The 27,112-nt window shown below is 40.5% G+C and overlaps 1 protein-coding gene across 3 annotated transcripts in view; it reads right to left on the bottom strand.

Moving 5' to 3' along the window:
• The window catches only part of JAM2 (junctional adhesion molecule 2), a 68,130-nt gene extending 43,579 nt beyond the window's left edge, over positions 1 to 24,551 (bottom strand). For 2 of the 3 annotated variants that reach the window (XM_059164516.1, XM_059164518.1), the window contains exon 1: positions 23,669 to 23,948. In XM_059164516.1, the coding sequence (XP_059020499.1) occupies positions 23,669 to 23,747 (79 nt within the window). In that variant the 5' untranslated portion in view covers positions 23,748 to 23,948. The other variant, XM_059164517.1, reaches the window with a different exon arrangement.
• Between the last annotated feature and the right edge of the window lie 2,561 nt (positions 24,552 to 27,112).

The following is a 27,112-nucleotide window of genomic DNA, read 5'->3' as shown; positions in this document are numbered from 1 at the left end:
TTCCCACAGGTCTGACCTTGGTCACCTCCTCTTCTCTGCCTAGGCTTCCTCCATTAATGCGGTCATCCAGACTCACGGCATTGAACACCCTCAGATACTAACAATTCCCAAATATATATCTCCGGTCGAGGCATCTCTGTTGAACTCTGGACTCAGATTCAAATGCCTATTTAACTCTCTCGCTTAAAGGTTTAACAGACATTTCAAACACTATGTCCAAACCTCATCTTTCCTTCTGTATCTGCCCCACTTACCCCAACTCAGATGATGGCAACTCTGTTCTTTCAGTGGTTCCGGCCAAAAAGTTTGCACTTATCCTTAATGATTCCAGTTACCATTGCCTGGATCCAATTCATCAGCAAATCCTATTAGCTCTACCTTCAAAATGCATCCAGAACTATCTCTTACTACGTCCATTGCCACCACTCGGAGCGCCATTATCTCTGCCTGGATCCTTGCAACAGACACGTCTATATCCTCAAGGACAACGGATAGTCTTCCTTATCCTTTTCACACAGCCTTCACTTGGAGGGGAGGTGTGCATAGGAGTGAAGCCTCCGTCTCCTCTCCATTAAAAGTCTATCCAATATTTAAGACCTCTCCTAAGTCTCACCACTTCTAGAAAGTTCTCCTGTCAGAGCACCAGGGCAAGGGCTCCTTGCTCAGCAGGGAGCCTACTTCTCCCTCTTCCTCTTGTCCTCCTGCTTGTCCTCACTCTCTCTTCTCTCTCGCAGTCAAATAAATAAATAAATAGATAACAACTTAAAAAAAAGTTCTCCTGCCAAAACTCTAAGTAACATCTTGACAAAATCCACTTTGATAAAATTAAATAGCCTTTTATGATTTGTCACATTTGACAGTTTTTGCGACAACATTCTCTCCCCGTTCTCATCTCTGATGCTCCTTTCCTGTCTCTTCTCCCTGAGACTGGCCTCTGACTTTTAGAAAGATGAGGGTTCCATGGCCATAAAGGTTTGGGAAACATCCAGTTAGTAAGTTAAGCGCGGGTGCTTGACTGGCTCAGTCGGTAGAACACGTAACTTTTTTTTTTTTTTAAGATTTTATTCATTTATTTGACTGAGAGACAGAGAGTAAAAGCAGGGAAAGTAGCAAGCAGAAAGAGAGGGAGAAGCAGACTTCATCATCAGGCAGGGAGCCTGATGCTGGGCTCCATCCCAGGAAGCGAGATCATGACCTGAACCAAAGGCAAATGCTTAATTGACTGAGCCACCCAGGTGCCCCAGAACAGGCAACTCTTGATATTGAGGTTGTAAGTTCGAGTCCCATGTTGGGTGTAGATATTACTTAAAAATAAAATCCTTGGAAAAAAAGAGTTAAAATTCTCTAGTATAGGGGTTACTAGAGCTTTTGGCATGCTAAGGAGCACTGTGATTCTCCAAGGGGAACCATAACTTACAGCATGAACCGTGGAATAGAGTTAGAGAGAATAAAGCCGAAGGGAAAGTTCTGTAGAAGACCAAGAAGAGGTAATCAGAGAAAAAAGAAAAACTAGGGCAGAATGATGTCATGGAAGTCAGGAGTGGGCAGACTTTCAAGGAGCGAGCGTCAACAATATTGGATGTTCCGGAGAGGTCAAGTAAGGTTTTAACTGAAAGTAAGCTGTGAATTTAGAGGTCAGTAAATCACTGGTGATACAATGATGGCAATTCAGCGGCATGGCAAGGGAGCACTCTGTAGTGGGCTGAGGGGTCATTACAAAAACGGAGATAAATACAGATCACCGATTCAAGAATTTCATTACAGGATCATGGTGAGCTCTTTCCCACAGCAATTGTAGAGGCTCGAACATGTTTGTAGCCCATGATGGGAGAGCTGGCAATGAAGATAAGCGAAGATGGAACAAAGGACCCAAGGAGACTGGAGGAGTATCATCCTGAGCACGGGGAAGAAACGAGCTTCTGGGGGCAGAGGGAAATTTTGGTTCAGGAGGGAAATTGCTAAAGATGGACACGAATGTGCACAGGTATGAATTCATCGGCTTCTCTCCTTTATGAGGTACCTTCTCACAATATAATCCGGTTATTTATTTATTTTTAAGATTTTATTTATTTATTTGAGAGAGACAGAGAGAGGCAGAGGAAGAAACAGACTCCCCGCTGAGCAAGGACTCTGATGTGGGGCTCGATCCCAGGACCCTGGGATCATGACCTGAGCCAAAGGCAGACGCTTAAACGACTGAGCCACCCAAGCGCCCCACAACCTGATCTTACTGAGCTTCCTTCAGAGGCTTCCCCCCCTGCCTTCGGACGAACGCCAAATTCCTTCAAATAGCCTTTCAGAACTGGCTTGTCTTTCCAGCCTACCCCTCAATCACTGACCCCCACAGGCTCTGTGTTCAAGTCCTCCCCCACACCCAGAGGGCTCCCACTGCTCTTTGAACACCACAAGTCTTTCCATCCTCTACTGTCCCTGGAATCCTCTCCTTCCAACCCTCGCCTGACAAATGGGGAACGTCCATAGATAATCCAGTGCCCCACTCAAACATCATGAAAGGCAAAGCCTTCCCCAGTCCCTTCTATCCTTCTGTACACAGCCCTTCTCTATCTGATGCAGCCCTTTTTAGAAACCTTTATTATTTTTTATTACAAACTATCTTTGACATATCTGTGTCTTCCATTGAATAGCATTCGAAACATGACACTGTTAGGAACTGTGTGACACATTTGTACCTACATCGTGCTTCACACACAATTAGAGATAATTAAATGTCTGTTCCAAACAAAACTGAACAGGTCTTGTCTTCAAATACGATGTATAAACTTTTTTAGTATATTTTATAAATAATATATTTACATAGAGCATGAAATATATTTTAAAGATGGAAAAAAAGATGGTATAAACTACGTATCTTTGTAATTTAGCACACTGCTTAGCACACTAGACCCACAAATACTAGGTGAACTAAAATACAATACTAGGCTTTAGTGATACTTTAATAACTCTTTGATAATATTAAAGTTTATAGCCTCTTTGCATGAAAATCTAAAAGTAACTTTCACATTGCATGACTCTAAACTACCCTCACTCTAATTACATATAAAAGGAAAAAAACGACATATTTGAGTGAAACATGGGTGCATATGAACAGTTATTCTTCAGTGCATTCTACAGAGTCATTATTTTAATATTTTTCTCCCATTTAATTTTTTCTCTTGTATCAGCTAAAAATGAACCCTAGGAAGGGAAAAACTGCTTCCCTAAAAAGAGAATATAAGTTTCCTGTCCTTCACAAACTGAAGAATTTACTGCAGTAATGAAATACATGTAATTTGCATCCATTTATTTTAATTGGTTGGTTTTCAGCACTACCAGAATCTCTTTTTCTTTCCTTCTTTAAAGCGTTTATTTATTTATTTGAGAGTGAGAGAGCATGAGAAACAGAGAGAGAGCGTGAGTGAGCGCGCGTGCGCGCGTTTGGGAGCAGGAGGGATGGGGGAGGGGCAGAGGGAGAGGGAGAAGCAGACTCCCTGCTGAGGAGGGAACCCAGGATCCTCACTCAGATCATGACCTGACCCATAGGCAGACACATCACCAAGTGAGGCACCCACCCACCCCAGACCTCTTTTTCTAATAAATTTTTCATTGCCCCTTTACTGTCCTGAAACAAAATTTATGGGTAATATAACATTTTCCATGTGCATATGTGTATATATGCATACATATAAATATATATAAACATGTATAAAATTTGGAAAACTTAATATAGTGTTCCTTTAATATCAAAGAGAAACGAAAAGAAAGCAATATATAGTAAAATATTATATATTTTGATTTATAAATGTTCATACATGAGTCTGCTAGAATACACAATATTGAAAAATTCTGGTATTAGTCCATACTTACAATGTTAAGCTGGATTTAAGAGAAAAAGACCTGAAGCCATTCCAAATGGTACAGGAAAATAAAAAACAGGCTCACTGTGGATATTTACTTAGGCATTAAGGCTGTGCAAAAAAAAAAAAAAAAATTCCGTTTACAGCTAAATTAGTGTAAGTCATAGGCTCAGATCATTATAAAGATTTCACTTATTTGAACATGATATGGGGCTTGGTTGCAGGATGAAGGAGGAAGGGTGAGGGGCACAGGGAAGTTCTTCATTTTGCAATACTGTCTGGCACACAGATATTGATCGGCTCTGGTCCCTGCCCAGCAAGTGTACAGCACCCACCATCATAGTGACAATCAAATGGGTCCCCAGAACTCCGTAACACTCCCTGGGGCAGTAACACCAATTGGTAGCTCCCCGTCGAATTCCTTGAACACAGACTCAGCTAATAAAAACCTGAAAGCTTTCATGGAAACCATTACAAACTGGATATTCTCCACTTACACAGCTGATGTGGCCTATAAATGGCCTTAAAGTTGATTTTTTAAGGGTAAACCTATGATCTCCCATGTTCCACTGGTGGTATTAGTTCTCACTATAAAACTACAAAGGAGATATTGGAGAGGACACAGGATTTATTGAGGCCGTTTTGGTATCGTTTGCTGGCTTTTCAATTCTGTAATTTTCTCTTACCTCTTGATTTTTTAATTACTCCCTGCTCCAAGTCTAAGCCCAATATAATTCTGCCTACTCACAATATGCTGTATTCCAAAGGATAACACGTTCAGCTAGAAACGTTTAACCAATTTTGATGATCTAACTGGGATAATTGGTCTCTTAAGTTTTCTTAACTGTCAAGAATAGTATGCCTAAAGATATTTCTTTTTCTTTTTCCTCCAGGCATGTTCTGCCACATACTTAAATGATTTTAAAGCTCTCTGATCCAAATCTTTAATAAAAATCTTTGAAAAGGCAAACATATCATGAAATCTTAACCCAGTCTGCGTTACCTTCAAAGATATAATACAGACACTCATATTAATTAAGCTGCAAGTGCCTGAAGCCTAATTAGGAATCTTGGACTCAACATTCTGAAAGAGTCCCAAATATTTTCTGACTGATCCTGTTTCCATGGAAACTAAACTTGGGAAGTAGTAAAAGACAGCAGAAATGACAAAATGGTACTGCAGAAATTAGCTAAAAGAGTTATTCTTCATTTCAAAATAGAGGGAAAAAAATCCTCCGGTCCTACTATCAGATAGCCCCTAGTAACTTAAAAGGCAAGACCTATAAAAATTTAGGAAGTGTGTGATATATGAAAATATTTATTTTTGCTTATGACAATATTCATATTTTTCTTTTGATATTAACTTCTAGGAAAAAAGCCAGAAAATTATGGGGATTTTTTCTATTTCCCTTTTAAATGATCTATGATGCTAGAGTGTGACTAAATTTGATAATAAATCCCTCAACAATATTGGATGAGCTCATGTTTGGATATTTTTCCCATTTAGTTAAACAATATTTTCAGATCATGAAATACTTATTTCGGGCTAATGGCTTACCCTTCAGGTTCATATTGGTTTGAATTCAATTTGAGTTGTGAACAGAAGGCATATATATGTTAAGAGACAACTGCACTACAAATAAACCGAATGTCAGAAAGAATTTTAATAACATATTAAGATCTATAAGCCATCACCCACACTCTAAATGGAATACTCAAATTATTTTCTTGTTACGCCAGAAAAAAATTAGTCATCCTTCAATGCCCCTGCAGGATACTGTGTGCCGATTCTAAATCCATATATGCTACGACAGAGGCTCCCCCTCTCTTCTCCCTGTGCCTTTCTAGTGCCAGAGTAAACACCAGAATAGAGCACCTTCTATTTCCCCTAAAAATCTCCTCTGCCTTCTATCTTTCCTTATACTTCCCAGTAGCCTCATCTCCCACATAGAAAAAAAAAAAAAAATGGGATCTGGAGTCAACAGTTCTAACTTACTTAAGACCTGCTTCTGTGTCTCCCTAAACATGTTCCGAACCTCTGCTTCTCATTTATGAAACCTTGATAAAAATAGTTCCGGGTACCTCACGGGTATGTTAACAGGAGAATTAAGTAATGTTATTTGTGTGAAGTGTTTTGTCAATCCCAAAGTTCCATTCAAATGCTAATTCTGCCTTCTTTTTAATCCTTCAGGTTAGCCATAGCTTTGCTCTGATCTCCCTTGGTTCTTCTGGCCTCCAGATAACTGACTTGGCAAAATTCCTCCCTGCTTTGTGCACTATTTCCCTGGGCACTTTTTCTTCATTGTCTCTGATCTTTTATATTCTGTAGCTGAGCACATTCTCCAGACTTCTGTCCTTTGCCCCTACTAATCAACCTCTATATTTTCCCCAAGAACGTCTTCTCCCAGAGTGAATCTCCCTATTTTTGTTTACCACATAAGTATAGGGGATAGGTACAAGAGGATTTACACCTTTATCCTCTTTTCAAGGCTCTATAGAGGCATTTTTTAGTTGGATATTTTGTTGCCTCTTGATATATACAAAATAATCATTCCTTCTCAATGTAAATACTATGATTTCTCTGGTTCTTCAAATTTACAAACTTGAAATTACTATTTCGATGTCTTTGACGACCCCCTATATTTAATCAACCACTAAATCTTATCAATTTCTGTTTTCAATGTCTTTTGGATTTAACTGTTCTTAAACAATTTTGGCAGCTGTTACCTTAATCCTGTACCTTTTTACCTAATACTCAGAGTATAGTCACCTCTTTCCTTCTAAGTCTATTCAGTATGTAAGGCTCAAAATTATTGTTTACCCTAAATACCAGCTTTTGGTATACTGCTTCACTCTTCAAAACTTCTGGCAACTTCCTGATGGCCCACAGCATCAAACAGAGACTTTATAAATAATATACAATCAACTCCATGAATATCAAACCATTTCTTGCTCCTTTTCAAAACAAGCTCTGTGTTCTAACCAATAAGAACTCTGAAAGAGGCAGTTTAGAATGAAAATAAGTTCTCAACACCATACAAAATAATTTTAGCATCTAAGTATGGTACATTTTTTCCCCATTTGAAAGCAAAACGTTAAATTATGAAGAAATCTAATCATTTTAAATAAACCCCTTCATTTTACAAATAAGGAAAATGAGATCCAAATACAATAGTTTTCTAAAGCCTTACAAAAAACTAAGAGCGAACTAACACAATCTTAGTTCTTTAAATCCCAAGCTCCATTTTATTTACGTCATACTTTTTGCTTCCTTGTAAACAAGTGACATTTATGGTTGGAGGTATAAGGTCTTCTGACCCTCTAGTACAGACGTTTCACCTGGACATATAACTTATGAATCCAATAACACATCCCTGCCAAATGACTGAGAACTCTAATTTATAAAATTAATGAACATGAACATGATTCTGAAAAATGAAACATGATTCTGAAAAATGAAAAATGAACATGATTCTGCCCACCATTCCAGTCAGTGTGAACGTGCCCCTGAGTTACTCCATCATGGAAAACGTAACTGAGGGGTGCCTGGGTGGCTCAGTGGGTTAAGCCTCTGCCTTTGGCTCAGGTCATGATCTCAGGGTCCTGGGATCAAGCCCTGCATCGGGCTCTCTGCTTGGCAGGGAGCCTGCTTCCTCCTCTCTCTCTGCCTGCCTCTCTGCCTACTTGTGATTTCTGTCAAATAAATAAAATCAATCTTTAAAAAAAAAGAGGTATTTCTATAACTGATTTCCAAAATTATGTATCTTTTTATTTTCTAATAATAAGAAATCAATTTCCTCAAGTGTTCTAGCCCATGTAATGAGAAAGGCTTGTCCTGAATGAGCTCATCATCACTCAGCAGATTTTGGTATCTCACCCCCAAAGATAAATAGTTGAATGTGTGGAATGATGCAAGCAAGAGGAACACGGCTTGCTTGTTCGCATAGTTGGGACTCTAAGTATAAATTCTATGTGGGGAATATGATGCAGTCTTGTTTCCACTCTAAAAGGTAATGGGATGGGAGGTGAAGTGAACTCCGGCTTCTATTAATGCCTACATTCTCTTGCTCATGAATTCATGGTGTATTTGGGGAACGGGTTATCCCGCATAGAAATCCCTTCTGACATGAAGGGCTACAATGAGAGTGTGCGTAAGCGGCTGGCACAGCTCTGGGCGGCGTCTAAATGACCCCAATTCTTTCATTCTTCTCCCAAACCAGAGTCTTCTCCAGAGAATCCTCAGAACTTCGGGGTCTTCAAGGTTAAAGGAACCATGGGAAATTAAAGCATATAAAGAACTCATTTGGAACTTGATATTAAGTTTTAATGACATGGATTTGAGTATTAAGTGAATATTTTAGGAAGTGTGAGCAATTTTGAAATGCGCTTGAGTTGCTATGTTAAACACTGGAGATACCCTTACCCTATTAAAAAAAAAAAAAAAAAAAAAGCTGCAGTGGTCTCTTCTGTTATTTGGAAGAGCCAGAGGGTAGACGAAAGAGGTTTGATCAGACTGGTCTCCATTTAATAAATATAAGAGAAAAACTTGACATTTTTAGGAATTTAATCAATTCTCTTCCTTATCTTCTCCTTTTCTTGTCATCAGTCTATGACTTTGCCATGCACTTATCTAATGGGTACTTCTAGATTTTAGGGAATGAAATATTTAAGTCCCTTTCAAAGGAAATTAACTGAAAGGCCCACACTACATTATGAAGAAAAACGTCACTGTTACATGCAGATTTACTAACAGACTTGGCTGTATAACCAAGGATCTTGGAGTTCGATTAATAACAGGGTGTTTGGTTTGTTGTCGGGCATTTTATTTTTCTGTTAGTGTGACACAGACTAGCTAGATTTAAAAAGGGGGCCATTCCGACAGAATTCAGTTTTCTTATATTGGTTAAGTAAGGCGTAGAATTTAGGAGAGCGGGTATTTCAAGTAGACTCACTTTGGTCTATTATTTTCTCTTTAACTAGGAGACTCTAAGGCGGCTTGTCCAATAAAACGCAGAGGGGCAAAGAAAAGAAATACGGAATTTTTATATATTTATCACATTCTTTTTTTATAGGTTTAGTTTTTTTTATCATGACAAATTTTCCTTTTCTTTTATTCTTTTTTTAAAGATTTATTTATTTATGTAATCTCTATACCCAACGTGGGGCTTGAACTCACAACACCGAGATCAAGAAATGTATACTCTACTGACTGAGCCCGCCAGGTGCTCCTATGACAAATTTTCAAATACACACCAAAGCAGAGAGAAAAGAACAATAGACTCCATATACTCGCTATTTGAATTCAACAGTTATAACGACAGCCATGTTTACTTCATCTATCCTTTTTGTTGTTGAGAAATTTTAGAGCCAATCATATATATCAATCATTTTCTTTAATATTTTAGGAGGTATCAATGCAAATTAAGGACATATGGCTATAATGACATTAAAATAACAAATTATAATTCATTTCTTAGTATAATCTAATGCCCTGCCTTAGTCAAATTCATGTAATGTCTTTTTTGAATCTGGATCCGCATTTTAAAGCATTACACTTGCTTCTTGAGATTTTTGTCTTGTTTTGTTTTTAATCCAGAGCTAGCCTGACCTATTCTCCCATCCATTGTCTTATCATGGAAATCTAGCTATTTATTCTGTAGAACAGCCCACTTTCTAAGTTTATCTGTGTCTTTAATCTGTGCATCTACTCTCCTGTAAAGAGAAGGTAGCTTGCTAGTGGCTTGATCCAAATAAAGGTCAATTATTATTATTTTCTTGAGGGATGAGCACAGACACTACGTAGGGAATGTCATGTGCCTCCTGCTGTATCACACAATGATTGTCCTACTTTTAAGGATGCTAAGATTAATCTGTGGTTTTAGGTGATAACAGACTGCTCCTTCCATTTTAAAGGTCCCTCTCACATTTTGCCTAATTTTGAATAATCATAACCTGAACCAATGACATGTTGCAAGATGATGATGATTAGATTCTTTTGTTTTCCATATCATCTTTGCACATTTACTAGCTTGACTTCCATAAAGAAGAATTTCCCCTATCCATTAAGGCTATATCAAACACTAAAGGAAAAGAAGATGAAGGCTTACTACTTTATTTTAATTGTTAAAAATCAGGGTAGGGAGCCATTGATGTAGTTGGCTCTAATCATGACCAAAGTGTAATGATTTTTTAAAATTTTATCAACTCTCTTTTTATTGTCTGTCATGAATACACTTAAAAACATGTTTGTCATCTTTAAATCAATTGCCTTCATTTTTTTTTTTTTCTCACTTTTGGTTCTCGAATTGCCTCTAATTTGGCCACAGTGAGTCTTTTCATGTTGCATCCTGTGTCCTTTAGACACGACCCCATTAACTTTGAAGAGTTTTCTTGCTTTCTGGCACAACAAAATAAATGTTTCCGGGGTTATATATGTTCAACCCTAGATATGGAATCAGATGTTCCGCCAAAGGTTCTCCGGTCACTGCTAGGAATGGTATTTAGAGATCACAATGTGTATGCTGACTTTTATAGTGTTGTAGGATAGATTTCATTCCTATTCCCAACTTCTCTATTTCCCTTCCCACTTATTATCACGTGATATCCAGGGCGTCCTGGCTGGTAGGATGCACTTCCCCAGCCCACTTGCAGTTTTGACCGTGGGATTGTTCTCACCAACAAACATACGTTCTGGTAAGTGGAAGCTTTAAGAACAAACACATAGTTTTTAGTTGGTCTCTTGCTTTTCCTGTGGCCACAAGCACTGTCTGTCCCAAACGGGGTCGGCTCCTTCAGCCTGTGGCCTGGAAGGAGAGCGAGACATGCAGAGCCCAGATTCTGCTGCTGACATGGGGCTCCCAAAAGGGGAAGCAGGCAAAAGTTCTGTGTATGGTGGCAAACTACTGAGATTTCTTAGGTTATCTGTCACTTGATTGAAATGAACTGATACAGGTTGTGATTTAATCTAGGCTTTTTTAGTAGACAGAGATAAGAAATACACAGTTTAGGAACAAGAAAGCATTAGGAGTTCATGCTGACATTTTCAATTCAAATATACATAATGGGACTTTTACCATTTTAAAAACATAATACTTATATCTCTTTTTTTCCTTCACTGAAAATCTTGATATCTATGCTATTATAATTATTGATTTGCATTATCCTGTAGTATAACTTCAACATAGCACCACTGTTTTCAATTATTTTCACTGAAAATGTATTTGCAGCTTTATTTATTTATTTGTTTGTTTGTTTATCTTTTTGCAGCTTTATTTATCCTTAAAATGAATTCTACTATTCAGTGATATATTATATTCTAAACTCAGACTGGAAAAATTCTTTCCTCTGCATGGTTAGTTACATCAATAGTTTGGTACACAGTAGGTTCATTTCTGCTTGTTTCCAATTTTTTAAAAAAAGATTTTATGTATCTATTTGACAGAGATCACAAGTAGGCAGAGAGGCAGGCAGAGAGAGAGGGGGAAGCAGGCTCCCCGCCAAGCAGAGAGCCCGATGCAGGGCTCGATCCCAGGACCCTGGGACCACGACCTGAGCCCTAGGTAGAGGCCCCAACCCACTGAGCCACCCAGGTTCCCCTATTTTCAATTTTTAAGATGGCCATGTTAGTGAATTTTTCTTTGAAACAGAACACTTCAGTTTTCACAACCAAATCGGTGTAGTAAGTTATTAAGAGAAACAAGTTCCATTTCTGCCCCTTTCCATCCATTGTGAGTGGCTTTCATTTAACCTTCCAGTATTTCTTCCTTACACAGAATATAGCATGTTACATTATACTGTTCTGCACCTGGCTTTTTTCCTTTGCTATACTAACACACGGAGATCACTCTTGATCCCTTTTATGGATATACAGCATGCCACTCTGTTCTTTGTTCAGCCAATCTCTTCTTGATGGGTGTTTGATTGTTTTCAATCTTCTTTATAATAAATAATTTTGAAATAAATAATACCATGCATCAATCATGTTCTATGTTTTTTTTTTTTTTTTAAAGATTATTTATTTATTTATTTGAGAGAGAGCATGAGCGAGGAGAAGGTCAGAGGGAGAAGCAGACTCCCCATGGAGCTGGGAGCCCAATGTGGGACTTGATCCCGGGACTCCAGGATCATGACCTGGGCTGAAGGCAGTCGTCCAACCAACTGAGCCACCCAGGCCTCCCAATCATGTCCTATGTTTTGCAAATACAGCTTTGGAATAGGCTCCCGACAGTGAAGTTGATGAGTCAGAGTAGACATGCAATGTTCCTACATATTGTTGAATTCTTCTCCATAGCAGATCACTGCACAGCCCCTTAGCAGTCAGAGTGCCTGTTTGCTCACAGCTTCAATAACAGAAGATGCAGATGAGTTATGTGTTTTTGCTAATCTGGCAGGGAAGAGATATTATCTTTGTGACAGTTTAATTTGCATTTAAGTGATGTTGAGTGCAGTGTCATATCCGAAAGAACTATTAAAATTTTTCTCTGGGAACTCGGGTTTGTGTTGTATGTGAGCCATTTTTCTATTTTGTTCTTTATATTTTTATTTCTTTCCATTTTTTCAGGGCTTGTTGCATGTCAGTGACAATACTCTTAGGCTGAGACTTATGAGACTGAGAACCTTCTGGTTGAGATTTGGAGTGCAGATGTCTTTTTCCCAATTAGTCATTTGCCTTTTGATTTTTTATGGTATTTTAGTATTTTTTCTGAGCAGATGCTCTTTTGATATATAGTTTTAATTTTTAATTTTTTAAGGATTTTATTACTTATTGATTTGAGAGAGAGAGTGAAGGAGAAGAGCACAATCAGGGGGAGCAGCAGAGGGAGAGGGAGAAGCAGACTCCCTGCCGTGCAGGGAGCCCGATGTGGGACTTGATCCCAGGACCCTGGGATCATGACCTGAGCCAGAGGCAGATGCTTAACCACCTGAGCCACCCAGGTGTCCTTGATATATAGTTTTAGTTAAAAGAACGCATCCATGCTTTTGTTATTTTGGGAGGGTGAATTTATTACTTATTGACATTTGGATCTTTGATTCATTGGGAGTTTATCCTCATGTACACTGTCAGGATCCTATCATTTTCCCTCAAATAGCTACCCAATTGTAACCATATCTATTAAGCATTTTCTATGGTTTAAGATGCTTCTATTTTATAGAGAGATAAATGGAAAGACACATCTCACATCTCTACTAAATTTCCAAATGAACTAGGGCCAATTCCTGGACTTTATATTCTGTTCCATTGGTCTATCATCCTATTCCTATACCAGCCTCACATTTTAATGATAGAGGTTTTGTCAAGTGCTATAATCTAGGGCAACCATCACCTCATTTCCACCCAAAGGCACTACTGCTGATTTATTTTTCATTACCTCATTTGTCTGATACTTATTTTATATATATCTTATAATTAACATCACATATTGATGCAGAAATACATGCATCTCATTCAATACCGAAAACGTATGTTGGGGCATATGCTCTTTTTAAGAGAAGTAGGACATGGAATAAAAAAAAAGTCTGAAGAACTAGCTCTCCAGGCAGGTGTTTTTTGAATATTTTAGCATCCTCATTCAGATTTTCTGGGAGAGTGGCACAGTAGGGTTGAAAATCTTAGGATGCCTCTAATCTTGGCATTTGCGATAGAAGAATATGCTTGGACCTAGCAGATGAGTCACCTGATCCAGAAGAAAGTTTTTCACTTTCTTCTTTTTCACTGCAAGAAGATATGATTACTGGACAAGAATGCCTAAGAAAACCATCTTTGGTTTGGAAATAAAGATCAGTTTATCAGGCCCTCCCTTCTTTTTTAGCAAACTTTTACCTACCATGAAGCGTGGATTGCTATGGTACCAATTGAGTGGCAAAGAGATTGGACCATGAGGGCCAAGTCTGGAACCCCCTGCTCCAGGCAGTACTTGCACAACTCTCTACCATTCTGTGCTGTAGTTTATCTCAGGCACCTTGCGAAGAGGTATTGTTGGATTCATCTGAACCTTTAATCAGTGCTTACTAATTCAAGAGGAGGTTACATTAGTTTTTGTGTGTGTGTTTTGTTTTGTTTACAATACAAGAAGGCATCAAGCAATCAGCAAAACTTCTTAAAACTCTATAGGGCAGACCAGTCTCTATATTACCTTGTCAGTCTAAACTCTAGGGACACTATAGTTCATGAGGAAGGAGGAAGTTCTAAGAGCAGTCAAATTGTGCATTCATTACGTAATATTCACCCTATACATGTCCTTGGATCCTTAGTATTAAAATGTCATTTTATGAAGCTAAGAAGCAAATAAACATTAAACTCCAGGTTACTTACCTCTATTCAGTTAAGTATTAGAGAATCATCATGTGTCAGGCAGGATTCTAGGTGCTAGAGACACATAGATGTATTTTCTCTGTCCTTGACAAGTTCACAATCCAGACAGAAACCCATGTAAGCATGGTGACAAAAGCAAACGAACAAACAAAAAAACATGGTGACAGTATAGCCCAGTAAGTACAAAAGAGAACCAGGAACCTACCAAGAACGCCAGGAGTATAATACATGTGGGTAGACTTCAGCTTTGAGGAATGGATGAGCTGGAGAGGGTTCAAGAGAAAGAGGGGGTTTAGACCTTCAGGGAGTAATTGCACTTGCCACAGGGAGAAAACTGGGACAATAACAACACAAGAAAAGAGAAGATGGCAGGGAAGGAGAAACACTGTATCTAAAATGACAGAGTTGTTCACTCCTTTACACACACCCACAAAGGCAGGGCATAAAGCACCTGACTTGTTCTGGGACCAAAAGCACTGTATGGGGCCAAAGTCCAATGATCCACAGCTCCAATCACCTTATGTGGAATTTTTATCCTATTTTTTAATGACCTAGCCTACTGCTGTGTTTAGATTACTAAACAAATAGACCCTTGGGTTACTGTTTATTCTACGGTGGGCGTTCAACTTCTGATCAGAACCCATTCCCATTTTAAAGTGCCTCTAGAGCATTTTTAAAGACATTAGCACAATCCTCCATTTTCAGATTTAACACTTTCCCAGTAGTTCAACATGTTCCCTTTTTATCTGCGGTCATTACTTCTTTGGTCTCCTTTAAAAATAGTAACAGTTTGCACTTGTCTGTAAGTCTTAGCTGGTGCTGGTGTTGGTCTTCTCTGGGCCTTGGCCCTTATCCTCTACTCCGGACTTTTTTCATAGCATCGGAGTTGGAATTTTTCCCTTTCTAGATTTGATCACTGGTTTGGGAGTTTATTTCCCCTCTGTTTTGTTATATTCATTTTGTTTCACTACTTACTTTTGTTGGTTTTAATTAGATGGTAACCCCTGCTGCACTTCAGCGTAAGGATTTTAAAGGCCTCTGCAAGGTGTTATCATGGTCCTATTTGTGAGATAGCTTTGGGTTGTGGCTTAATTACTAGTAAAAATAAATTTTTGCATGGGGAGCCTGAGTGGCTCAGTGTGTTAAGCTTCCAACTCTTGGTTTAGCTGAGGTCAAGATCTCATGAGTTGTGGGATCAAACAAACCCCAACCCACCAGCCCTCTGTGCTCAGCAGGGAGTCTGTGAGTGTGCTTGGGGTTCTCTCCCTCTGCTCCTCCCCTCACTTACATGCACACTCTACCTCCCTCTAAAATAAATCTTTAAGAAACTAAAAAATAAAGTTTTGCAGAAAGGCATAGAATATCATATATAATATGATTTGATTTATTGGAAGGTGAAAACAAGAAGCGTAGTAAATTTTTATTTTTATTATTTTACTTTTTTTTTTTTTTAAAGATTTTATTTATTTATTTGACAGGCAGAGATCACAAGTAGGCAGAGAGGCAGGCAGAGAGAGAGAGAGAGGAAGAAGCAGGCTCCCGACTGAGCAGAGAGCTAAATGTGGGGCTCGATCCCAGGACCCTGGGATCATGACCTGAGCCGAAGGCAGCGGCTTTAACCCACTGAGCCACCTAGGCGCCCCTATTATTTTACTTTTTTAGAGATTTTATTTGTTTATTTGGAAAAGAGACACACGGGAAGAGAGGGAACACAAGCAGGGGGAGTGTGAGAGGGAGAAGCAGGCTTCCTGCAGAGCAGGGAGCCCAATGTGGGGCTGGATCCCAGAACCCTGCGATCAATACCTGAGCTGAAGGCAGACACTTAACAACTGAGCCACCCAGGCACCCCTGATTTTTATTTTTAAAGAAGCTATACAAGTATGCTCTTATATACTGGAACTGTATTTTCCCCCCAATTTTTCTGGACTATATGCAAAAAGTTTAAGAGTAGGCTATCTGTAAGGAGTGGAATAGAAGTCAGGGAGCTAGAAAGGAGAGTTATTTTTCATTTCTGTACTGTTTGAATTTACCAGATACATACCTTTTTCTAAGTAAAATGTGTAAGTAAATGCATTCAGCAATGATCTATTCCTTTTCTTGAATTATGCCCATAAATAAAGTATTTAGCAAGTTTTTACAGTGTGAGCAAAGCTAAAACTAAAAACAGCAGGTGACTGCTTTGACAAAAGGAGATTGAGTGATCTGGAAACACCTAGAATGAAGGAGAAAGACCAAATTAGGCTTTTTTACTCCTTACCAGTATAAAAACAACTCAGTCCCAAACTGTCCCTATGAAAAATTTTGAAAACTAAAACAAAACAGAAAATTTAGCAAAACAAATTAAAAATGCCAATGACCTACGAAGAGAGAGATAGGCAAAATTCTTCAGTAAAGAACTAAAACTTCCATCTGTTAAAATCATAAGCATTCTTGGGGCACCTGGGTAGCTCAGATGGTTAAGCATCTACTCTTGATTTTGGCTCAGCTCATGATCTCTGGGCCCTAGGATCAAGCCCTGCTTCGGGCTCTGTGCTCAGTGGGGAGTCTGCTTGGGGTTGGGGATTCTCTCTCTACCTCTAAATTAAAAAAAGAAGAAGAAGAAGAAGACGATGACGACGACGACGAAGATCACAAGAATTCTTGCTCAGGACTGTGTGAGCCAAGACAGTAGAGAGCTAAGAGTATAGCTCTTGAAACGCCTTCATAGGACTGGTCCAGTAGTTCTTTGCTTTTCTGTTCATAAAATGTGGGAACAATTTAAACTGTAAACATTTCCAAACCCTTCACCAGCCTGAGGATTCCAAGAGTAGGATTCTGCGGGTCCTGTTAGCAGGCATTCATCTGAGCACACACATTCTCTCCTTCTCTCTCCTGTTTCCTCTCTCCCCCTCTCTCTCCACCTCTACCCCTCTATCTCTCTATCTCTCTCTGTGTCTCCATCTCTCTCATACAGGCGTACCCTCACATGCTTAGTAACACAGAAGGACACCCTTCTCCCCAACAAATCTACTCCAATCATCCTCCTAAGGATGGCAAATTGGGAATAAGGTAAAAACAAAGCTAAGGGAAGACAAGCCCCCCCGGGGGGGGGCAGAGAGTGTTAGAGAATAATATTGAAAGACCATAACTAGTAGCCCCAAAAGCTAGTTTCATGTTTAGATGTCGAGAGCTGAAGAGAGAGTTGGAAAAACGTGCAGCATACGCCATTTTAAATTCCTTAAAAAACCAAAGAGTTGTTTTCCTCAAATCCTGATAAAATTTAATTAACTACATTTCAGATTTAAAACAACTTTCTGTGGGTGAATGTAAATGTCTAATTATACATGAACCTGTACATGTTTTCAACCAGCCATATAAAAGAAATACTTAGTAAATCACAGCCTGGACCCCTCCAATAACGTCTAACGGGGCTCCCACTTCCATGTCCCACCACCCATCTTGCCCATTCTCCACACTCCATACAATGTGTTCTCTTTGAAAGGCAAATCTAACTGGTACTCAGTGTTTAAAAGCCTTCAATGGCTTCTCCTAGTCTTTAGGATAAATCCAAAATCCTAAATCCAAAATCCACAAGGCCCTCTTACCACCTGGCTGCTGTCTTTGGTCTTCCCCTGTCCTCCATGCTCTGGCTATAGGGGACTTCTTCTGCTTCCTTATTGCTTTTGCTCAAGTACCTCTCTACAGCACTGTTCCTCTGTATCTGGGATGGTCTGCCCTCTCCTTCAGTTGCCTGGCATATTCTTTTCATGTAGATAGACAGGTGTCTATATATATGTGTGAATATTGTGTAATAATACAAATATATCTGTGTATTTTGCAATAAAACTTTAAAAAACACATTTTAAAATAAATTCTTTAAATAATAAAAATGAATAAAACAAACTGTTAATATTAGTATAATACTTATGAAACAGCCTATTATTTGTGCTTGGATAGGACTCTCAGAAATGTAGGAAATCCATTATAAATGATAATATGAATGTTTAGCTCCACTGACCCCAAATATTATCAATAGTAACAAGACCAGTTTTCCAAGTGCTATGTATGCTATAAATGTGTACACATTTAATTTACCTTACACCCCTACGAAGTAAGTCTATTATTGGGATGATCACCATTACAGATTGGTAAACCAACACACAGAGAAATCAAATAGCTTGTACCAGATCATACAGTTAGCTAGCAAATTAACACAGAATTCAGCATCAGAGTACATGTTCTTTACTGCTACACTACATGATTTGAAATAGATCTCAAAAACTACAGTTCTACATCACTATAAATTATAATTTAAAGGTAAAAGTTATGGTTGCTCCATGGGATCTAGAATATTCTTGGCTACAATGCTGATTACACTGTTACTGTGTACATCCTAATTTTGGTTGGTGTCATGGTTTCCCAGAGATGGCCACATCCTAATCCCAGGAGCCTAAAACACGGTACCTTACATGGTAAATGGGAATTAAGGTTGTAGGTAGAATTAAAGTTGCTAACCCGCTAACTTTGGGATGGATAGATTAATCTGGATTACCTAGGTGGGTCCAATGAGTCCAATGTAAGTGTAAGGGTCCTTATAAGTGGAAGAGGGAGGTCTATGAGATAAAACAGATTTATGGAAGCCTAGCATTGCTGGCTTCAAAGCTGGAGGAATGGGGCCACCAGTCAGTGGCCTCTAGAAGCTGGGAAAACAGCTTGGAAGCTGATTCTCTATTCGAATCTCCAGAAGATAGCTGCCCTTCTCATGCTTTGATTTTAGCCTAGTGAGACCTATTTCAGATTTCTAGCCTCTAGAACTTTAAGATAATAAATCTGTGTTATATTCAATTTATGGTGATTGTTTCTGCAGAAAAATAATATAGTTGGGTTGTTTTTCTGAGTTCTGGTCACGTTAATAGTAACACCTCCCAAGAAAACAGTACCCAGTTTTAAGTTTTCTTTCTCTGCTTTTGCCAAAGCAAGCCCTTGACCTAGATTCTGATTCCCTCTTTTCTATACTGACCTTTGTCTTCCTCAAGGCATCAATCTGGCAATCCAGGTATACTGGAGTACTGACTCAGCGGTGCTATGGCATGAGAAGGTCATTTAAAAAAAATGGCCTGTACAGATTTCTTCTGGTCCCACTTCAGCAAACGCAGCAGCTCTAACTTCCCCAGTTCAAAACATCTTCTCTACCAACAAGGCCTACTGGAGGAAACCGATGTGATAGAAACCATGGGTAGAGAAAACATGTGTAAATGCACATGCGCTCCTCTCATTAAACTGCTCTGGTGGAAGGAAAATGAATATCATCAGCCTTAGGGAATTAACTGTTATCTTTATGTTGACTTTTTGTTTTAGATGTCTTCCTTTGGGTTTTGTTTTTTTGGGGGGGGGGGGTTAGACTTCTTCCTTTTGAATGTCATCTCTGTCTCAGTTTTAAAACCATTATCAGGTGTACCAGCAAGCCCAATCTGACCTATATGTTTATCAGATAATTAAGACCATGCCAGGAAGAAACCAGTCTTCCTCTGCAGATTGATGATGATGCTTTGTTCTTAACAATGTTTACAGAGGGCAGACTTTTCCTGGCACTGGTTCCCTGGAGTACTCTTTTGGGTCAGTTCCACCACCAGGGCAGAACTTTGGGATTCTGCAGAAAATCCAGACCTCTCCCTGCTCCACAGTCCTTATCAGCTGATGAGAGATTACTGAGTCAGGCCAAGTAAGCCTGGCTTGGGTTCCAGTCCAGAATTGAGGACCGTTCCCAGTGCACGGCTATCAGTTACATTCAACTTTGTTTGATGTAATGCTTTGCTTAAATGTCACCTCAGAGAAATCAGACACCTCACCTACCTAGGATTAGTTACAGCTTCATGATTTCTATTGCAATCATTAATTCCATCCATCCATATTTCCACGTCCTCCACTCATGCCCTTCCTATCTGATCAACAGACATCTATTTACACCTCCTACTAACCAGGTGCTTTGCTTAGCATTGTGCATAGAATGGTGAGCAAACATGAAAAAACTCCTTCCCTCATGGAGCTCCCACTTTCATGGTAAAGAAAAATGCAGTTTCATAAACACACACGTAAACGTCCATATATCAACAGGTGCACTGAACTGGTAGTCCAATTAACAACAGCAGCAGCAACCATCAAAATCTTCCAGACGACTAAGAAAGAAATAAGAATATAGACAAATGGAAATAAAAGAATGGAATAAGAATGGTATTATATATAATAGGATTGGGACAAAAGGGTGGTACAGTTATATTGGGGATGGATATTAAGAAGATAAGTATGTAATTAAAGAATAAAAATCCACAAGGTCTTTTTTTTTTTTTAATGAAGACAGTGAAAGGAGTTAACTGCTCAGAGAGAAAAAGGAGAGAAGCCCAATTATCTGTGGAACAAATTCTCAGATCTTCAAATCTCAGTTCCATTTCTTTCTAGAAATGGAATGAGCTACATGAATGAGCTTTCTTTGAGCCTTGGGGGACATTATCTGTAATCTGAAGATTTGCTCTGTTTCATGCATTTTCTGAGAACTTAAAAAGAGAGACTATTCAAAAAAGTCCTTAGAACAGTATCTGATATATACAAAGTCTTTAATATACAGTTGTTGGATCTGGACATGAAACCTGAGTGGATAAATCACAAATAGGACTGTGGAGTGAAACTTAGCCCTGAAAAACTTTCTTGTTTTTCAACAACACTCTGATAGCAATGAGTGTACCCAATTCCTGTTTCTTGGTTTCTTTCATCCAAGATCATACTCAATGCCTACATCTTGGTTTCTCCCATCCAAGTACTAAGGAGGCCCAACCCTGCTTATCTTCTGAGACGAGATGAAATCAGGTGTATTCAGGGTGGTATGCGGTAGACTCAAATCTTGGTTTCTAATACCATTCTCCAATAAAAGGAACCAGCACTCTGTGGAGAAATGGCTGATTCTAGGACTGGAACAGGGAACATAAAAGATCAGCCTGAAGCACTTTGTGTTGCCAAAAAGCAAGGACTTGCTAAGCAAAACAAACAGAAATGCATATATATATATATATATACATATATATTTATATATATATTATTATATATATAATGATGGGGTATGTCAATATGACATATGACATATGACATATGACATACCCCATCATTATATATATAATAACGGGGTATATTAGAAGATACAGAAACCACTAGAAGAACTCCTAGTGGCTAAAGCTGGAAGAACTTTAGTACTAAAATAAATAAAATCATATTTGACAATAATCCAAAGTATAAAATAATATTCATAAGCCCATATTGATATAGAAGTCATGAGAAAACATCAGAAAAACACCAATTACAGGATATTTTACAAAATACTTCACATGTACTCCTCAAACTTGTCATGGTAATAAAAACCAAGGGAATCTGAGGAACTGTCCATAGCGAAGAGGAGCCTAAGGAGACAGAACGACTAAATAGAATAAAGTATTCTGAATTAGATCCTGAAATTAAAAAGGACATTAGGAAAAAGTGAAGGAAATTTGAATAGTCTGGACATTAGTTAATAATAATGTGCAAAAATTATTTCATTAATTATGACATGTTTCATACTAATATAAAATATAATTAAAAGGAGAAAGTTGGATGTGGTATATATGGAACTCTCCATACTATCTTCACAATATTTCTTCAAATGTACTTGTACTCAGTTATAAAATAACTGAGCTTATTTTTAAAAAAGAAAAAGAAAGAAAGAAAGGGAACATTCTTGCAATGCCAGACCTTTTAGCATCCTGGGAACAACATAGAAAAGATCTACACATACTCCCAAATTATTCCCGCCACAGGAGTCAGGGTTAGAAGGACCAATAGTGGGGTGCCTGGGTGGTTTGGTGGGTTAAGCCTCTGCCTTCCGCTCAGGTCATGATCTCAGGGTCCTGGAATCAAGCCCCAAATGGGGCTCTCTCCTCAGCGGGAAGCCTGCTTCCCCCTCTCTATCTGCCTGCTTCTTTGCCTACTTGTGATTTCTCTCTGTCCGGTAAATAAATAAAATCTTTAAAAAAAAAAAAAAAAAAAAGAAGAAGGACCAATGGTTAGAGGCTCCTGGGTGGCTAAGATGGTTAAGCATCTGCCTTTGGTTCATATCATGATCCCAGGGTTCTGGGATTGAGGCCCGCATCAATTTCCCTGTTCAGTGGGGAGCCTGCTTCTCCCTCTCCCACTCCCCCTGCCTGTGCTTTCTCTGTGTTAAATAAATAAAAGCCTTAAAAAAAAAAAAAAAGGTGTAGAGCCAGGGGGTTCAATTTACCCAATGTCTGAAGAAGAGGTTTTTCTGCTCATTCATCTAAGCCTGTGTTTACCTCTTGGTTATTTCTTGGCTACACTTTCAAACTTAGGGTGTATTGTTTCTATTTTGATCACTGAATAATAATAGAAGAGTAAAACCATTTTCTCTGTTTTTAATTAGTGGTAATTGTAAAGCCAGTCGTTTTTAATTTGAAATTTAGGATCATCAAATATATATATATATAACTTTCCCAGCAGTTTTGTGACAATTCCTCTAGCCCATCTGTTGCCCTTCACCATTCCTGCATTTTTTCTTTGTGTGCCCGATACGATACCAATTTCAAAACTGCATAATGGTTTTGTCGTGAGGACTTGCCTTCTTGGTTTGATTTTCTATAATATAGGTCAGCACATGTCCCTTCACCGAAACAACTTGCTCCTTCCTCCCCCACTAAGGAACAAAGCTCACATCACGTTGAGTTCAGCAATACTCACTTCGGCAATAAGAGCGTGAGAAAAAGTCATTGTATTATGGTATTAGACACTCATCCGGCGGGTTATTTTAAATATCCCCAGAACTTGAATAGCAACTATAATAACCCATTCTATTGAAAAAAAAAAAAAAAAAAAGAAGAAGAAGAAAGAAAGAAAGAAAGGAAAAAAGAGAAAGAAAAACGAAACATAATAGAAAAAGGATTTCATTGCTGAAGTGTTTAAGATCTATTTCGATTTCCTCTATTTTCCTAAGAAGTTAACGCGAAGAAAACAAAATAATAGGATACCTTCCCAGGATTTTAAATCTCAGGAGCCCAGAATCCGTGAAAATCCTGTTTAGCACCACCCCGTGAAATGGGCCTTGGGACGTCCTCCCCCCACCCCCGTTTCATTCAGCTTCTGCCTCTTTCTAACAACCGTTCCGTCGGGCGTCCCCAGAGGACACAGCAGCTGGCTGGAGTCCCCAGACCACAGGTCCCTCACTGAATATCGATGTGCAGGTGGAAAGGATAAAAGTAATTGTGGCTCAGCAGCCACCAACTCCCCTCATGCCCCTGCCCCACAAGGACACCGCCTTTCTTCGCCGCAGTCGGAAGCCCCAGAAATCAAGGCAACTCGAACACCATCCCCTTCTCGGGCACCTCGCGTGCGGCCGGCGCCTGCCTCCCTCCGATGCCATCTTGAGATCCCGGCATCTTCCACGGAGCGCGTTTTGCATTCTGTGCGCGTCCCTGAGTCTTTGAAAACTTACCCCAACTTTGGAAGAAGGTGAGAACCTGCGGGTGTGGACTCAATTTTCTCCCCCCAGAACGGACAGAATCAGATGCCATTTGCCATAAACCGGAGACCCCCCGCGCCGCCCCGCGCCTGCCTGCACCCCCCCGATCCCCGCTCGCCGGGTGCCAAGTCCGACGCCCCGCGGCGCACCCGCAGTCCAGGGCCCCAGAGACAGCGGTCAGCGAGCGCCGCGTCCAGGGGCCGGGGGTCTGCGGGGCCGGTCCCGGCGCGCGTGGGTGGGAGGGCGGAGGTACCCCCGCGACTTACAGCCCAGCGCGACCACCAGGTAGCGCAGCAGCAGCAGGAGGAGGCGGTGGCGGCTCCTCCTCGCCATCTTCCCGGGGTCCGAGCTGGCTGCTCCTCGGAGGCCGAGGGTCGCGGCGGCCGGAGCGCGGGAGGCGGGGCGCGGGGCCCCTGAACTTCTGGGGCAGGCGAGGCGGAGAGACTCGCTCCGCGGAGAGGAGGGGAGCGGTGGGCGGACCCTGATGGATGTCAGCTTCCCCCCGCCGGGGGCGCCTTCTCAGCTGGTCGCCTGGGGGCAGGTCTGGCCAGTCCCGGGCTGGGGGGCGGGGGGGCCTGGGCTGTTCCTTTTGTGCGGTGAGGGGTGGGAGGGGGGAGGGCCGCGGACGCCGGACGAGGTGTGGGCTGGGTCCTAATGAGGGGGCCGGAGGCGGCGAGGAGCGGAAGGGAAGCCCTGGCGGGCGTCCCCCCGCCCCCGCGCCACCGGGATTGATCGGCTTTGTGTCTGGTCCGGCGCGGGGCTGCCAGCTGTCCCCGGGGCCAGGAGCCCGGGGGCGGGAGGCGCGGGCCGCGGGGGCTGGGGCGAGGCGGCGGTGGAGGGCAACTCTGCCTGCCTCGCTCCAACTCCTGTCTTCCTTCTCCGTGGCACAAAACTTTTTGGGGTTTTTCAGCCTAGGGGTGGAGATTTGGGGAAAATTTCTGGCCAACCGGAGAAGTTGCGGGGGAGGCGCTCGGGGGAGATGGGGCTCGCGGGCTCCTCCTTGGACGCGAGTGGTGGGGAGGGGGGAGCAATCAAGACTCGTGCTGGAAGCCAGGACTCCGATTTTAGCAATAGCCTTGGCCCCTTCTCAGTCTAAGCATTTTGCTCTTTGGAGAGTTGAGCTGTGTTTTGTGTTCCTTGCTTTTCACGTGTCAGAGTTGGAAGTTCATCTAACGGTGTAAAATATTTATCATGTTTCTTTCCAGTTACATAACTGCTGCCTGTGGAGTTTTCCACATGTTAAAACTCTACAGCTGCCCTTTGTCAGGTTTATTTTTGGTCTACTGTGCTTTTAAAAGGGAAACCCATTATGAATGCTCTGTTGCCTTCTTTAAAATTGACCCGCACTTATACTGCACACACTCCAAGGGCTAAACAGACAATTTTTGTATTTACTCCCCAGGGACCAAAAATGTCTGGTGCATTCAAGAATAGTGACAGGTCTGGAAAAAAGACCATTCCCAAGAGAAAAAAAAAAAAATGTTATACATCAGTTTTTTTTTTTTTTTTAAGGTAGAATAATGGATTAAGTACTGAATAAAAGACAGTTGATTTAGTGGGGTGCACATGAAGAATTTAGCTCACTGGACAAAGGCGACCGGAGTTGAGATATGCAGAACTGTGAGGAAGGAGCCATCCCTGCTGTTTCCTTGGTGATGGTGATGGAAGCTTGATACCCAAGGCAGGGTGGGGCAGAGGACCCAGATAGTCAAAATGGCCAAAACATTAGAGCTATACTTTAGTCAAGCAAGGAGAGAGGACACAGATTTAACAACAGACTTAGGCCAGTTTTTCTGGGCGGCAACCAGAAAAATGTAATGCTTTACAAGAGAAGCTGATGGCATTCTCTTTTCTCATTCTTGCCACTGTATATCTCTTTAACTCCTCTCTAAAGATACTCACAAAAAGTCATACATTTTTTTTTATGAGTATTCTGTGGCATCCTATGTGAATAATTGATTCGCCCATTATTTGTCACCCAGTTAAAGCATTTGCCAAATAGCTACATTGTGTCAGATGCTGGTGTATGATGAGGAGCTAGATGGAGTCTTTGCGGCACATGAGCTCATAGTCTTGAGACAGAGAGAGTCCCCTCTGGAAAGACCTCTAATATCACATGATAAGTGTTGTGGGAGAACAGAAAAAAGTAACAGCAGTTCTTATTGAGTGCTTTCTCAGTGGTGGAGTCTGGATAGCCTTAATCTAATCCCCCCAACAATGGTGTATGGCCAAAAATATTATCACTCCCACTTTGCAGATGAGAAAACTGAGCTAAGAGATTCTACTGGCTTGTTCAAGGTCAAGGATAAGGGGATGTCTCTCTGTTGGAGAGTGTGTGCATGGCTTTAGGAGGCATGGAAAGTCACAGATTTTAAAGGAATAAAATAAGCAAAGGGCATGCTAGGTAGAGGCAGGAGCAGGATCGAAAGCTGAAAGATCTAAAAATTATGGCTTGTTTAGGTGAAGCAGTGTTCGACAGAGCTAGATGGTATGTGGGATTGGTGCAGAGGAGGCACAGGTGGCCAGAACTGAAAAGAGACTGGATTATGAGAGTCACTCAGTGTCATACTACAAACTCTAGACCTTATCCTATAGTTACAGAACTTTTGAAAGCACCACGGTAGGATAAAAAAAAATATATATATATCCATGTTTTAGAACTGTGCTGTTTAATATGGTAGCCTCTAGATCCATGAGGCTGTGTAGATTTGAATTCAGTTAAATCTAAAATTCAGTTCTTCAGCCACACGAGCCATATTTGATGGTCTCAATAGCAACATAGGAGGTAATGGCTATCCTATTGGCTAGTGAAGATAGAGAGCATTTCCATCATTTCAGAAAGTTCTACAAGACTCTGCTGCCTTAAAATGATGACTCCTATGGAAATATAGACTGGATTAGGGATAAGAGAATTAGAATGTTAGGCAAGTCTGAAAACTATTGCAATATTCTGGGAAAGAGATGAGGCATGAAGTAAATGGCCACAGTGGGATAAGTAAAGAAGCAGGTAGATTCTGATGATATTTCGTAAACCTGGGTAACAGGATTAGATCAGCAATTAGGTATAGAGGTGAGGAAGGGGAGAAGGTACCTGAGATTTTTAGCCTGGATGGAATGATGTGGTGGTTATAAATTAACTGAGTAAGAAACATAGGGAGCATACATAGTTCCAGCCGTTTTGGAATGAGTTGACTCATTTGCTAGAATAGCTCACAGAATTCAGGGAAGTGTTCTGATTTACTATTACCTGTTTATAAAGAGGATACTACTGAACAGCCAGATGAAGAGATACATAAGGTGAGGGCTGGGAGAATCCTAAGCACAAGAGCTTTTGCCCCATGGAGTTGGGGTGTGCTGTCCTCTTGGGGTATGGATACATTCACCAACCTGGAAGATCTCCGATCCCTGTGGTTAGAG

This window comes from Mustela lutreola, chromosome 2 (assembly GCF_030435805.1).
Source record: "Mustela lutreola isolate mMusLut2 chromosome 2, mMusLut2.pri, whole genome shotgun sequence".
NCBI lineage: Eukaryota > Metazoa > Chordata > Mammalia > Carnivora > Mustelidae > Mustela > Mustela lutreola.
Note: the sequence above shows the minus strand (reverse complement) of the source record. Positions and strands in the feature narration are given on the sequence as shown.